At 33.4% G+C, this 14943-nt stretch overlaps 1 protein-coding gene across 17 annotated transcripts in view; it reads right to left on the reverse strand.

Annotated features, from left to right (window-relative positions):
- Eml5 (EMAP like 5) overlaps nt 1–14943 on the reverse strand; it is a 182609-nt gene that overhangs the window by 82640 nt on the left and 85026 nt on the right. For 16 of the 17 annotated variants that reach the window (XR_013439198.1, XR_013439199.1, XR_013439200.1 and 13 more), the window contains 3 exons: nt 6422–6624; nt 5697–5808; nt 4309–4436 (listed from right to left, as the gene is read on the reverse strand). Coding sequence is in view for 14 of the 17 variants with exons in the window: in XM_078050668.1 (XP_077906794.1) it covers nt 4309–4436; nt 5697–5808; nt 6422–6624 (443 nt within the window). In the remaining 3 variants the exon portion in view is untranslated. The remainder of the gene's footprint in view (nt 1–4308; nt 4437–5696; nt 5809–6421; nt 6625–14943) is intronic. The other variant, XM_078050670.1, reaches the window with a different exon arrangement.

Genomic DNA, 14943 nt, shown 5'->3' on the forward strand with positions numbered 1-14943 from the left:
CTGTCTTATTCTCAATTCAAGAGCCTTGACTCAGATATTTTCCCTGAAGGGAGAAGCAAGTCAAAACAAACAAACAAACAAACAAAAACAAAACAAAACAAAGTAAAATAAACAAATTTAAAAAAACAGCTCCTAATCTCAAAGAATTGACTTTATTTATAGCAAAGCAGAGAAAAGTTAATGACTAGGAATTCTCTCAAAAACAGTGGAGGAATGGAAGTGTCAGTGTATGCCTGTGATCCCAGCTACTCAGGAAGCTAAGTCAGGAGGAATTGCAAGTTCAAGCTTGGGTAACTTACTGCAAACCTGTCTCAAAATAAAAAGGACTGGGGATGTAGCAAAATGGTAGAGCTAGCATGTTAGGCCCTGGGTTCAATTTCTAGTAAAACAACAACAAACCACCACCAACAAAACAACCCACAAAAAAAACTGTGGAGGTTGTGATGAAAAGTAAACAGAAGGAGATTTATAGAATCATATGACATATGAATCTAAACTACAGACCACCTAGTTTGTCCAAAGGAACCAGAGAACTCTCAGAAGTAGCTAGGAGGATCTTTGTTGAAGTCACTACAAACCTAGGGAAATGTTCCTTTAAAGGAGTCAAATTTGATTGGTTTAGTCTGTGGAACAATTTATACTTCAAGAAAGTATTGAAAAGAATAGAGCAGTAATTAAAGGAGTTTAACAGTTAAGTGTGGTCAAGGCAAGAGACAAAGTACAGGTAATACTTCCTACATGATTTTATAAAGCCATTTCACTCTGATACCAAAACTAAAAATCACAGGAAATCTACCAAGACATCACAAGAAATCTACAGACTAATATCCCTTAAAAAGGTGGATTCTAAAACCCTCTACAAAATCCTAGCAAACTGAATTAAACATATGGAAAGATTTTTATACAACTAAGAATGCAAGATTGCCAAATTCAAAGATAATATGTCACATTAATAGAACTAAGGACAAAAACCATATGATCATCTGAGTATACATAGAAAAAGTGTAAGATAAATTCCTCCCTACCAATGTTTAGAAAAAAACTAGGAATAAGAAGGTGATTTCTTAACCGAGTAAAGAGAATCTATGAAAAAACCATGGTTACATTATACTTAATGGTGGAAAGCTGAATTCTTTTTCTCTAAGATTAGGAATGAGACAAAGGTGTCTTTTCTAACCACTTAAACTTTAGCCAGGACAATAGGGCAAGAAAAATAAATAAAAGCCAATCATATTGAATACAAGGAAATAAAACTATCTCTACTTACAGATACATGATCTTATATATAGAAAATCCTAAATAATGTACTTATTAAACTATTATAATAAATGAAGTCAACAAATTTATTGGATATAAGGTCCTATTATAGGCTATTATAGGCTATGTACGAAATCAACTGTATTTCTCTACACTAGTAATGAACAATCTGAAAACAAAATTAAAAAGAACTGTATAATGGTATAACAAATAATAAAATACTTAGAAATAAATTGAACAAAATAGGTATAAGACTTGTATACTGCAAATCACAAAACCCTTCTGAAAAAAGAAAAGGTCTAAATAAATAGAGAGCTATCCCAAATTCATAGGTAGGAAGACTTAATCCTGTTAGGATTAATCCCTAAACTGATCTACAGACAGTGCTGCTACAATTGTCATATTTTTTTTTAACCATTTAACATTTACGTTAGGTATAAACATTCCCACATTTTTAATTACTATAGTTTTATGAAGAATTTCTCAAAGACTTCTTGATCTTCTTTTCTCCTCTAGATGATCTTAAAAAAATCTTTCTAGAATTTGTGAAAAATCTCATTAAAGTTTGAATTGTAATCATACTGAATCATACTGAATCTATCATTTATTTTTTCTTGGATAGTTTATCTACAAAATTCTGGGTTACTATGTAGTTGTTTTATGTGAACATCATGTTTTTTTAAATATTTACTTTTTAGTTTTAGGTGGACACAATATGTTTATTCTATTTTTATGTGGTGCTAAGGATTGAACCCAGTGCCCTACGCATGCTAGGCAAACACTCTACTATTGAGCTACAACCCCAGCCCTGAACAGCATGTTTTGTCATATTTTCAAACTTGTTATTGCTGTTACATAGAAATACTATTGATTTTTATATGCTTATTTTGTATCTAAACATTATTTCCAACAATTTTTCATTTTATTCTCGATATACAAATTTGTTGTATCTAAAAATACCACCATTGTCCATTTATTTCTAGCACTTACACCTTTTATTGATTTGTTTTACTGAACTGGCTAAGGTTTTACCCATATTGGACAAAAATGGTAATGTGGTATCTTCCCTTGTTCCTGATTTCAAAATAAAAAGACATTGAAATCTTAAATTTATAATAAATTCCCCAAATAATGAAATTGGATGGGTGTATAGCTTAGTGGTTAGAGCACATGCTTAGCATGTGTCAGGCCCCGAGTTTAATTCCCAGACCCCCCCCAAACACACACACAATGTATTAAAAACAATTTTAAATCCCAGTGCTTGAGACAGGGTCAAGACAGGAGGATCTTGAGTTCAAAGCTTGCCTCAGCAATGGCGAGGCACTAAGCAATTCAGCAACACCTGTCTCTAAATAAAATACAAAATAGGGCTGGGGATGTGGTTCAGTAGTTGAGTGCCCCCGAGATCAATCCCCAGTACCAAACAAAAACAAAAAAATTTTAATTGGGAGGTCATTTAGGCTGGGACAACTTCAGTGCTTTAGGTGCCTATGTAAGATAACCAAAGCCCCATGTACAAAATAAAGTGAAACTAGATACTTTACCAATCAGAAACAGCCAACTAATCTCTAATTAAGGTTTTCCCACTCTAACCAATCAACTAGATCTTTGTTGTCCACATTGTCTGTAAAAGCTCGATGCCTATGCTCCTGCAGCAGATTCTGCTGAACCTCTTCTGGTTTCAGATGCTGTCCAATTCATGAATATTTTAATGTTCAAATACACTCTGCTAATTTTATTTTGCCTAAAGTATTTCTCTTAATAAATATCATTTAGTACTTCTTATTTTTTTTATAATTATGAAACTGTGGTTTTTAAAAATTCCATCTCTGAATTCATCCATCAGAAGATACTTGTGCTAATAATTCCCAAGATATCATAAACATATTAAACACAGAAAAATGAGTGTATAACCGTATGATAAAATTTTATTGCTAAAAACATTTATTATGACTCCATTTTTAATTTCAAAGGCATTTATAAACTGAAATTGAGTAAGATAGCATTAATTTAATGTTTTATCATTTGCATATTTATTCTTTAATGTCATATTAATAATATAATAAAGCATTAAAGAATGTGCAGTGTTCTCATGTATGTGTACTTTTTGCTATCTTAACAAGAATGAAGTAGGGGTTAGAAGAGAGATAAGTGAGTATTAAGAAAGAAAATAATTCTTTTTCAGAGTAAAAGGCAAACCAAAGTTTGATTACTATATAGAATTGCATAAGGACAGTTTTTCATCAGGATAGAGCCAACCTCACTATGTTTTTACAGTGTTGATCTATTTCCCTCCTTACTTTTCAGAAAAATATAATACACTAAAGAAATGTACATGTAAAAACCTTATATGCCACTCTATGGAAATGTTAAGCGCCATATGGCCAACAGCTATTGCTGGTATGTGTATATTTCTACTACACAGATTTTTATATTTCTGATTTTCTGTTTTATTATTGACATACTTTGACTAATAAATGTTTTTAGCAATAAAATTTTATCATACAGTTATACACTCATTTTTAAAACTATTTTTATTTATTTATTTTTAGCTATAGTTGAACACAACATCTTTATTTTACTTATTTATGTGTATATGGTGCTGAGGATCGAACCCAGAGCCTCCCATGTTCGAGGGGAGTGCTCTACCACTGAGCCACAACTCCAGCCCTCATTTTTTTTTAAGTTAGAAACTAACAATGACTCATCTACAGAGCTTCACAGAAAAATAACTGCCTTATGTTAAACAAATATACCTCAAATAGATAAAATTAAATCTGAAATAAATGTGCTGGGCTAAATTCTTTACAGCCAGTTTTTCTATTGGTTTATTTTGTAATAATAATTAACTCAAAATATTGGCAATTATTCCATATGAGAATATGAATATTTATTTACTGATATTAGTGATAACCAAATTAAAATTTTTCTTTACATATTAACAAATATTTCCATAATTAATATTATTTTTCACCACTGTCAACTTTTCTTATGTAATGAAAGAATAAATTCTATGTAAAGAGAAAACAGCATATTAGTATTTCAAAGTACCTGGACCAGAAGTGTTACTGGGCCACTTTTATCCACTTCTAATATTTCACCATTCTTTGTGCCAACTAAAATATGACCATGGCCTAATGATATGGCACGTATAGATGGGTTATCTTCCAAGAGAAGACCTGAAATGTTAAAAGGAGATGTTATTATATGTATGAAGTTATTAATAAAAGGACATATTGTGACAGTATTATTTTTTAAAATATTAATTTTTTAGTTATAGGTGGACACAATATCTTTATTTTATTTTTATGTAGTTCTGAGGATCAAATCCAGTGCCTTAGGCATGGCAGGTAAGCACTCTATCACTGAGCCACAACCCCAGCTCGTGACAGTTATTTTGACAATGAACCCATACAAGGTTGATTTCTCCTGTATTTCAAGAATACATTGTAGTTCCTTCAATCGATTTATTAATTTCAAAAGAAGTACACAAATATAGTAGAATTTTATTTTTTTTATTGTTTTTGTTGTTGTTTTAAGGTACTGGAGATTGAACTCAATATTCCACATAAGCTATGTCAGTGTTCTATCACTGAATTATACCCTAACCCCTGACAACTCTTTCTTTACTTCTGTGTTAGCCCTTCCTCATCAATCTCCTGCCCCTCTTAGAACACTTACACTATTCTGATTAGCAATTTTAATTCAATGTAAAATATATTCTTTTATGTCTATTGTGTCTTACACAGGCTTCAGTGATATATTAGAAATTTGACAAACCTAACTCCTCCCCTTAATAGCATACGGTGAGGAAAACAGACCCTGTGTTAGGAACATATTCAAAAAGGAGCATATAGCAAGGAAATTTCACATTTTTGTGGGGAGGTGAGGATAGGGAAGTCATCCTAGAAGAAATAGTGTTTGAGATTTGAAAAATGAGAATGTAATTAGGAAATGGAGGAAGAGGGAAGAATAAATTCTAGGCAAAACTAATATGCCGAAAGTCTGGAGGCCAGACAGAGCGTGGCATAGTGCCTTAAAGGAAGAAGTGCATTGAAAGTAAAGGCAAAGGGAAGAAGGGCCTGTGAGGTAAAGTAGCAGGGTCAACAAAAAGCCCTGATGAAAAAAAAGCCAAGTCAGAAAACAAGTTCCTGGATGATGATAAATATGATGCTCACATGGAAATTTCCTTTGAAAAATTAAAAATATTAAAAGTTAATATTGATAAAATTGTACTTGGCTAATATTTTATTACATGTATCTCAGAAAACATATTTTTGAAAGAATAGCAATGATTCTGGTATCAATTAAGTCCCAATTAAATCTGATGCCCATTGAATAAAGAAGGAAAAATATATTCCATGTGGTCCACCTCAGTAGTCAAGTTAACTAATGAATAATTGATCTCTTTTTCTATAATAAATTAAATCTCAAATCACCTTTGGATCCTGGGGCCAAAGCAGCTCTTTTTATAGCATAGGTCTTGAGACATCTTTCAAAGGAGTCATCCCAAAGAGCTACTATACCATCTTTTCCTCCAGTTACAAATCCCTATGAAAATAAAATATTCAAATTATTAAAGATTTAAATATTTAAAAAAATAATAACCTCCTTCATATTGGAAAACTCTAAAGGAAAGACTACAGACAAAAGTTACAGCTTGCAAATAACAGGAATTAGATAAGAATCCATAACAGCTTTTAAAGAACTGACATTAAATCTGTAAAAATACTTAAAATAATAAACATTCTACTATTAGTATAGGATACTAAAATACTAATACTAATTTGGAATTATGAGTTAGATCACCAATTTCAGAAAGTTACATATATTCTCCTGGAGTCTTTCAAACTTCAGTCTTTACAAAGAAGGAATAATACTGGTATCCACCTGATAGGATATAATGATTATATGTAAAACAATTTTTGACAACTAGTAAGGGATTAATAAATATTAAATTAAAAATTTTTTCAAAATGTTGACCTATTTCAATCTGTGTTTATAAAGTTGAAGAAAGGAACAAACCAAGGTCAAAAGACCCTGTCCCACAGACTATAATTGGGTAGTCCAGCCAAGAAGAACAGCAGGGTTCCTATACTTCTGAAAATGCTCTATATGCCATGATCAGATTGTGTTTAATTTGAAATCTCTTTAAGTTACTTACTTTTTCCAGTGCATGCATACTGAACACAGGTCCATCATGTGCTTTAACTGTTTTTACAAGGAAGACATCTCTCCAGATACACACATCTCCTGTGGATGTTCCAGAAAAAGCCATCTCTTCAGTCCATCCATACACTGCACACATCATTGTGTCATTTTTCCCCAATGTGCCTATGTAGCCTTTTCTTCCAATCAATCCTCCCCCTGGTTCATAAAAAATATTACAAAAGTACCACTTTCAAAATATACACAATTATAAAGTACAGTTTCTTTTCTACTATTGTTGTTTGAATAGAAAGACATGTAACAGTAAGAAGAATTAAAAAGAGAAATATGGATCTCTTTTTTTTTTTAAAGCAGCAGATTTTTTTTAATATTTATTTTTCAGCGGACATAACATCTTTGTATGTGGTGCTGAGAATCAAACCTGGGCTGCATGCATGCCAGGCGAGCGCGCTACCACTTGAGCCACATCCCCAGCCCCATGAAATATGGATCTCTTAATCAGCAATTCAGATACCACCTTGTATGGTGTATTTTAGGCCATAGATTTTTTTGATAAATAAGACATGGCCTAAGTCAGTATTAATCAGTCTTCATCATTTTTGATAATATTTTACAAAATTTTTGGTATGACATATTTAAGAATACAAAAGGTATTTTTTGTACCAATACAACAAACACCTGTATATCCTCTATCAAAATACAAAAATATACCAAACCAAGTATACCCTTCTTCATATACTACTATTCTGAATGTAAAGTTGATCATTCTCCTGTATTCCTTTATACATCTTATTATGTATTTATTAATTCTTGAGTCATGTGTCATATGATTTTTCACATTTTAAAATTTTCTATAAATATCATCTTGTATGTTTTCTTTTGCAACTTGTTTTACTCACCAAGGATTTGTCAGTTTTATACAAGTTGATTTTTACTTCTGAAAAACATTTTCATAACTATGGATTCATTTCATTACACAAACATTCATTTATTCATTTATTCATTTTTTATTAACAAGTATTTAAGTTGCTTCTCATTTTTGCTATTGAAAACAAATCTGCCTTAAACATTCTTATGAGGATCTCTTCTATACAATTGTAAGAATAGCTCAAGGAATGAGTAGGAATAGTCATAGAATAATGTGCAAAAGAAGCAATTTAAATAAGAGTAGCCCCAACTCTTCTTTCTAAATTTTTCTCCCAATTCAATATACCAACTTCCACTTCCATTAACAGTGAAAAGAGTTTCTGTTGTTTCCCACATTTAGGAACACTAAGGTACTGTCAAAAAATGGAATGTGAAATATCAAGTGAATTTTATTGTGGTCTTAATTTACATTTCTGTTAGCATAAATGAATTTGATCATATTTTCATATTTTTATTTGTTATTCATCACCTATTGATATCTTTTTTCCATTTTTCCAATTGAACTCATTCATTCATTTATTTAAGACATACACTTATTTAAGAACATGCCATACACTGTTCAAGGCACTGGAAGTAGAGCTAAGAACAAAACAGACAACAAATTCTCCAGTTTTGTGAACTTTATATGGACAGTTAATGAATATGACAATTAAGTAAAATGTATAATAAATTAGGTAATGATTAGGTAATGATTGGAAAAAATGTAAGCCTAAAAAGGATATAAGAAGTTTGAGGAGTCCATTGTAAGGGTGTGAAGGGAAAGCCTTATCACAATGGTAGTATCTGAAGTAGAACTGAAGGAGGTAGCAAGAGCAAACTGAGTTAGAATAGTGTTTCAGGCAGAAGGAGCAGCAAGTGCAAAGGCCCCAAAGCAGGAATGTGACTAGAATCTTCAAGGATCAATCAGGAGAGAAATGAAGAGTAGCAAAGAAAGTAAGAGATTAAAGACAAGAATTATATGATCATTCAATAGATACTGAGAAAAGCAGTTGACAAAATACAACACTTCTTCATATTCAAAACACTAGAAAAACTAGGGACATACTTCAACACTGTAAAAGCTATCTATGCTAAGCCCCAGGCCAACATCATTCTAAATGGAGAAAAACTGAAAGTATTCCCCCTAAAAACTGGAACAAGACAGGGATGTCCTCTTTCACCACTTTTATTCAACATAGTCCTTGAAATGCTAGCTAGAGCAATAAGAAAGAAATTAAAGGAATATGCATAGGAAAAGACGAATTCAATCTACCACTATTTGCTGATGAAATGATTCTATATTTAGAAGATCCAAAAAATTCCACCAGAAAACTTCTAGAACTCATAAATGAATTCAGCAAAGTAGCAGGATATAAAATCAATATACATAAATCATTTCTATACATGAATCCACTGCAAGAGAAATTAGAAAAACCACCCCATTCACAGAATCAACCAAACAAAAGAGGTGAAATACCTCTACAATAAAAACTATAGAACACTAAAGAAAGAAATTGAAGAAGACCTCAGAAGATGGAAAGATCTCCAATGCTCTTGGATAGGCAGAATTAATATAGTCAAAATGGCCATACTATCAAACTGTTATATAGATTTAATGCAGTTCTTATAAAAATTCCAATGACATTCTTCATAGAACTAGAAAAATCAATCATGAAATTCATTTGGAAAAATAAGTAGAATAGCCAAGGCAATCCTTAGCAAGAAGAGTGAAGCAGGAGGCATCACAGATCTTAAACTATATCACAGAGCAACAGTAGCAAAAATGGCATGGTTTTGGTACCAAAACAGACATGTAGACCAGTGGTACAAAATAAAAGACACAGAGACCAACCCACATAAATATGACTATCTCATACTAGACAAAGGCATCAAAAAATACATTAGAAAACAGAGAGCCCATTCAACAAATGGTGCTGGGAAAACTGCAAATCCAAATGTAGCAGAATGAAATCAAACATCTATCTCTCACCCTGCACAAAAATCAACTCAAAGTGGCTAAAGTCTTAGACACTAGAACAGAAACCCTGCACCTAACAGAAGAAAAAGTAGGCCCAAATCTTCATCATGTTGGCTTAGGATCTGACTTCCTGAACAAGACTCCTAAAGCACAAGAAGTAAAATCAAGAATCAATATGTGGTCCTTGGCCCATTTGTTGATTGGGTTATTTGTTATCTTATTGTCTAATTTTGAGGACATACAATCAATCAACAAGTACATGAAAAAATGCTCACCTCTCTAGCAGTCAGAGAAATGCAAATCAAAACCACCCTAAGATACCATCTCACTCCAGTAAGATTGGCAGCCATTATGAAGTCAAACAACAACAAGTGCTGGCGAGGATGTGGGGAAAAGGGTACACTTGTACATTGTTGGTGGGACTGCAAATTGATGCAGCCAATTTGGAAAGCAGTATGGATATTTCTTGGAAAGCTGAAAATGGAACCACCATTTGACCCAGCTGTTCCCCTTCTCGGTCTATTCCCTAAAGACCTAAAAAGAGCATGCTACAGGGACACTGCTACATCGATGTTCATAGCAGCACAATTCACAATACCAAGACTGTGGAACCAACTTAGATGCCCTTCAACAGACGAATGGATAAAAAAAATGTGGCATTTATACACAATGTAGTATTAATCTGCATTAAAAAATGACAAAATCATAGAATTTGGAGGGAAATGGATGGCATTAGAGCAGATTATGCTAAGTGAAGCTAGCCAATCCCTAAAAAACAAATGCCAAATGTCTTCTTTGATATAAGGAGAGTAACTAAGAACAGAGTAGGGAAGAAGAGTATGAGAAGAAGACTAACATTAAACAGGGATGAGAAGTGGGAGGAAAAGGGAGAGAGAAGAGAAATTGCATGGAAATGGAAGGAGACCCTCAGGGTTATACAAAATTACATATAAGAGGAAGTGAGGGGAAAGGGAAAAATAATACAAGGGGGAGAAATGAATTACAGTAGAGGGGGTAGAGAGAGAAGAGGGGAGGGGAGGGGAGGGGGGATAGTAGAGGATAGGAAAGGCAGCAGAATACAACAGACATGAGTATGTCAATATGTAAATCAATGGAAGTGTAACTGATGTGTTTCTGCAATCTGTATACGGGGTAAAAATGGGAGTTCATAACCCACTTGAATCAAAGTGTGAAATATGATATATCAACAACTATGTAATGTTTTGAACAACCAATAAAAAAAAGAAAAAAAAGAATCAGTATGTGGGCTAGATTCTGACTAAAAAGCTGCTTATCAGCAAAGGAAACAATCAATAATGTGGTAAGAGAGCCCACAGAATGGGAAAAAGTCTTTACTACAGGCACCTCAGACACAGCACTAATCTCCAGGATATATAAAGAACTCAAAATGCGTAACACCAAAAAAAAAAGATAAATATACATATCAGTCAATAAATGGGCTAAGTAACTGAATAGACATTTTACAGAAGAATAAATACAACTGATCAACAAACATGAAAAAATGTTCATCATCTCTAGTAATTAGAGAAATGCAAGTAAAAACTACTCTTCAGATTTCATCTCACTCTAGTCAAAACAGCAATCATCAAGTTTACAAGCAATAAAAAGTATTGGCAAGGATGTGGGGGAAAAGGTACACTCATATATTGTTGGTGAGACTGCAACTGGTGCAACCATTACGGAAAGCAGTATGGAGATACCTCAGAAAACTTGGAATGGATCCACCATTTGACACAGATATCCCAGTTTTATACCCAGAAAACTTAAAAATCAGCATTCTACAGTGACACAGCCACATTAATGTTTATAGCAGCACAATTCACAATAGCTGAATTAGGGAACCAACCTAGGTGCCCTTCAACAGATGAATGGATAAAGAAAATATAGTACCTATACACAATGGAATATTACTCAGCCTTAAAGAAGAATGAAATTATGGCATTTGCAGGTAAATGGATGGAACTAGAGAATATCATTAAGTGAAATAAGCCAATCCCCAAAAAACCAAAAGCTGAATGTCCTGATAAGTGAATGCTAATCCACAGTGGGATAGGAAAGAATGAAGGAACTTTGGATTGTATAGAGGGGAGTCAGGGGAAGGGTGGGCTTGTGGGGATAGGAAGGATGGTAGAAAGAGACAGACATTATTACCCTATATACATGTACGATTACATTAGTGGAGTGACTGTGAACCATATACAGCCAGAGGAATGAGATATTGTATTCCATTTGTGTTTTATGTGTCAAAATGTATTCTACTGTAAAATTAATTAATTAAATTTTTTAAAAAAGAAAGAGAAACAATACTAGGAGATGAGTTAGAAGGTGTTTTGCAGGCCACTATAAGGGTATAGCTTTTATTTTGCATGGGATGGAAAATATTTGAGTAGTAGAATAATAAGATCTGGCATATGACTTATTAAAATATTTATTTTGACTTCTGGGTTGAGAACAGATTAAAGGATGAAAGGGATAAAAAGTTATATGTCTATTTCAATCATCTGACTAAATGATTAAGGAGGCAAGGACCAGGATGGTAGCCTAGAAGATGAATAGTGATCAGATTCTGAAAGTATTCATAAAACCAACAAGCAGAGTCATTAATAACATTTCAAGAGCAGTCAGGTGACGTGGTGAAGGTTAGACTTCTCTCAAGAGGAAGAGGAGTAACTGTAAAGTGAAAGTACATAACTGTTTGGGGATGCTTCAGTATATAGGAAACAAAAGAGACTGATTAGCAACTAGAGAACAGAATTGAAAGGTTTGTTTCATTTATTCAAGATAAAGAAATGGCTGGGCATAGTGGCACACACCTGTAATCCTAGTGACTCAGGAGGCTGAAGCAGGAGGATTACAAATTTGAGGCCTGCCTCAGCAACTTACAAAACTGTGTCTTAAAATAAAAAATAAAAGGGCTGGGGATATTGTTCAATGGTTAAGCATCCCTGGGTTCAATCACATCACAAGTACCAAAAAAAAAAAAAAAAGATAAGGAAATAATAACCACACTTACATGCTGAAGGGAAAGTCAGAAAGGAAAGAACTGGAGTGGTGTCCTTGAGTAGATGAAAGGAGAAGAAATCTAGTGCACAAGTAGGGCAACTGGGCTTCATTACAGCACAGACTACCTGTCTAGAATGGGGTCAGCAAACAACTGGTTATAGGCCAAATCCTGTGGCCATCTATTTTATTTAGCACTAGAGCCACAGAAAGCCTGTTTGATTTGCAGCTGCAGCTAACAACTGCCTAGAACCTGATCTGGTCACCAACTATATGCTGAAGACTCTGCTAATGGCAACTGCTAAGCACCTAGCAGTGGAATAAGTCCAGTAGTTCCCCCTATCTTTGGCCAATTGCCTAAATTCAGAGGGTATTTAGGTATTTAGAGGGTATTCAGAAGACACATTGGTATCTATGCTTTACTGGAACACATAGCTTCAGAGTGAAGCTGCCCATGGCTACCTTCTCCACCTGTTATGATTTGGATCCGGAATGTCCTTAAAAGTTCACATGTTAGAAGCATGGTCTTTAGGGATGCAGGGTTCATAAGTGAGGCTTTCAAGCAATGATTAGATTATAAGGACTCTGACCTCATCAAATGGATAACCCATTGATAGCTGAATGGACTATGAGGAGATAGTTGGAGGAAGTAGGTCACCAGGAGCATACCCTGCAAGGGTTCATCTTTTCCTCAGCCCCTTCTCTCTGCTCCCTGGCTGTCATGACTTGAGCAGATTTCCCTGCCTTACCTTCCACTGCCTCTTCTTGGGTGCAGATTAATAAAGTCGGCCAACCATGGACTAAGTAAGGCCTCTGAAACTGTGAGCTAAACTAAACTTTTCCTCCTCTAAGTTTTTTGTTGTTGTTGTTGTTGCTGTTTTTTCAGTTATTTTGGTCACTGTCAAAAAAAAAAAAAAAGAGCTGACTAACACCATACTCCAACCTACTAGGCCCATTCCCTACAATAGTACAGTTTTGGAGAGTATATTTCCAATTCATAGCAATTGGGAACAAATAGGGTAATCAGAACAACTTTTTCCCTTGTTCTCTAAGTATCTATGAATATTCTTCATTTTTGTCCTTTTCACCTGGAGAATCTAAAATATTTACTTTCTGATTATTTGAAGAAAGTTTTCACTCCTGGTTTAGATAACTGATGGTTAGGCTTTCTGATACATATAATATAACATATTCCTATTGCACAAGACCATGTCATTAACACTTAAAAACTTTCAGTGGTTCCCTATCCTTGGAATAGAGTTAAAATACTTTAGGGAGAAACCAATAATTCATAACTTGGAATTCCCAGTCTAGATTTGGGATAAGTGGCAAGAGAGACTCCATTTTAACCTCAGGTCTAATTCACCTCCTTCAACTTAATTTACCTAAAAGTATGCATTTAGAGTGTTAGACAATACTTAGAATAAGAAAATAGGTATTAATTTCCCACTTGGCTAGTGAACTCCATGGATCAGAACTCTAAAAGTGATGAAGGTTGAAATGTGCACTAAAACCCTAACATTTATCCTTATACGGTTCAGGTTCAAGTTCAGGTCAAATATATGTGTAATCAAATTTAAGGAAGAAAGTTACTCAGTTATATATCTTTTCATTTTAAGGCTATTTACTTTCTTTAAAACAACAAATTCATAGTTTTTGTTTTTAAGAGAAATGCTAAATAATACTTGCTGGCTATTTGTAATTTCAAGTGACTAAGAGGTCCAAATGAAAATTTTGTTCAATCATATAGAAATGAAATTATAAACATGAAAATACTTTTTCCTTTGTAAATGCAAACACTATGATAAATCTGTGATAAAATATTAACTCCAAATCAGAAAAATCAATTTATTTCCTATGTAGAATACAACTTGAAAGGTGCTTGAATTTGGGAAATGTCTTCACTAAGCCTATTCTTCCTCCTACATTTACATATTTTCTGTGAAAGATTTAAATTCATTGAGACATCAATGTGACCATTGTTGGGACTTTATATACTCATTCTATCTGGAAAAGGAAAAATATTTTTTATTTTAAGATGTGAGCTTCCATATTTGTAATTTACAGTTACGAATGACTAAATTAAAGGAACATTTTGTTTCTATATCATATAAAGAATTTTTACATAATTTTTCATTTTTAGTTTAAACTATAAATCATGTCTTTTAATAGAAGAAAGGAGTCTAGACAACCAACTGATTAATCTCATATGTTAATTCCTTTTGCAAATATGAATATTACATAAATGCATCTTTGTTTAAAATGCACCAACACAACAGTAAGTCACTTAAAAATAAATCTATCTTGGAAAATTTTAGATTTCCAAAAAAGATGCAGAGATAACATAGTGTTCCCATATATGCCTCCATCCAGTTTCCTCTAATGTTAACATCTTCTATTATCACAATTCCATTGTCAAAACTAAGAAACCATCATTTTTGATATATTACTATTAATTGAACCCTAGGTTTCATTCAGATTTCACCAGTTTTTCCACCGATATCCCTTTTTTGTTCCAGAATCCAGTCTGGGATACCACACTGCACTTAGCTAAATTACTTTTTAAAATAACAATTTCTTGGGCTGGGGTTGGGCTCAGCAGTAGAAAGCTC

Source organism: Ictidomys tridecemlineatus, chromosome 5 (genome assembly GCF_052094955.1).
Source record: "Ictidomys tridecemlineatus isolate mIctTri1 chromosome 5, mIctTri1.hap1, whole genome shotgun sequence".
NCBI classification, from domain to species: domain Eukaryota; kingdom Metazoa; phylum Chordata; class Mammalia; order Rodentia; family Sciuridae; genus Ictidomys; species Ictidomys tridecemlineatus.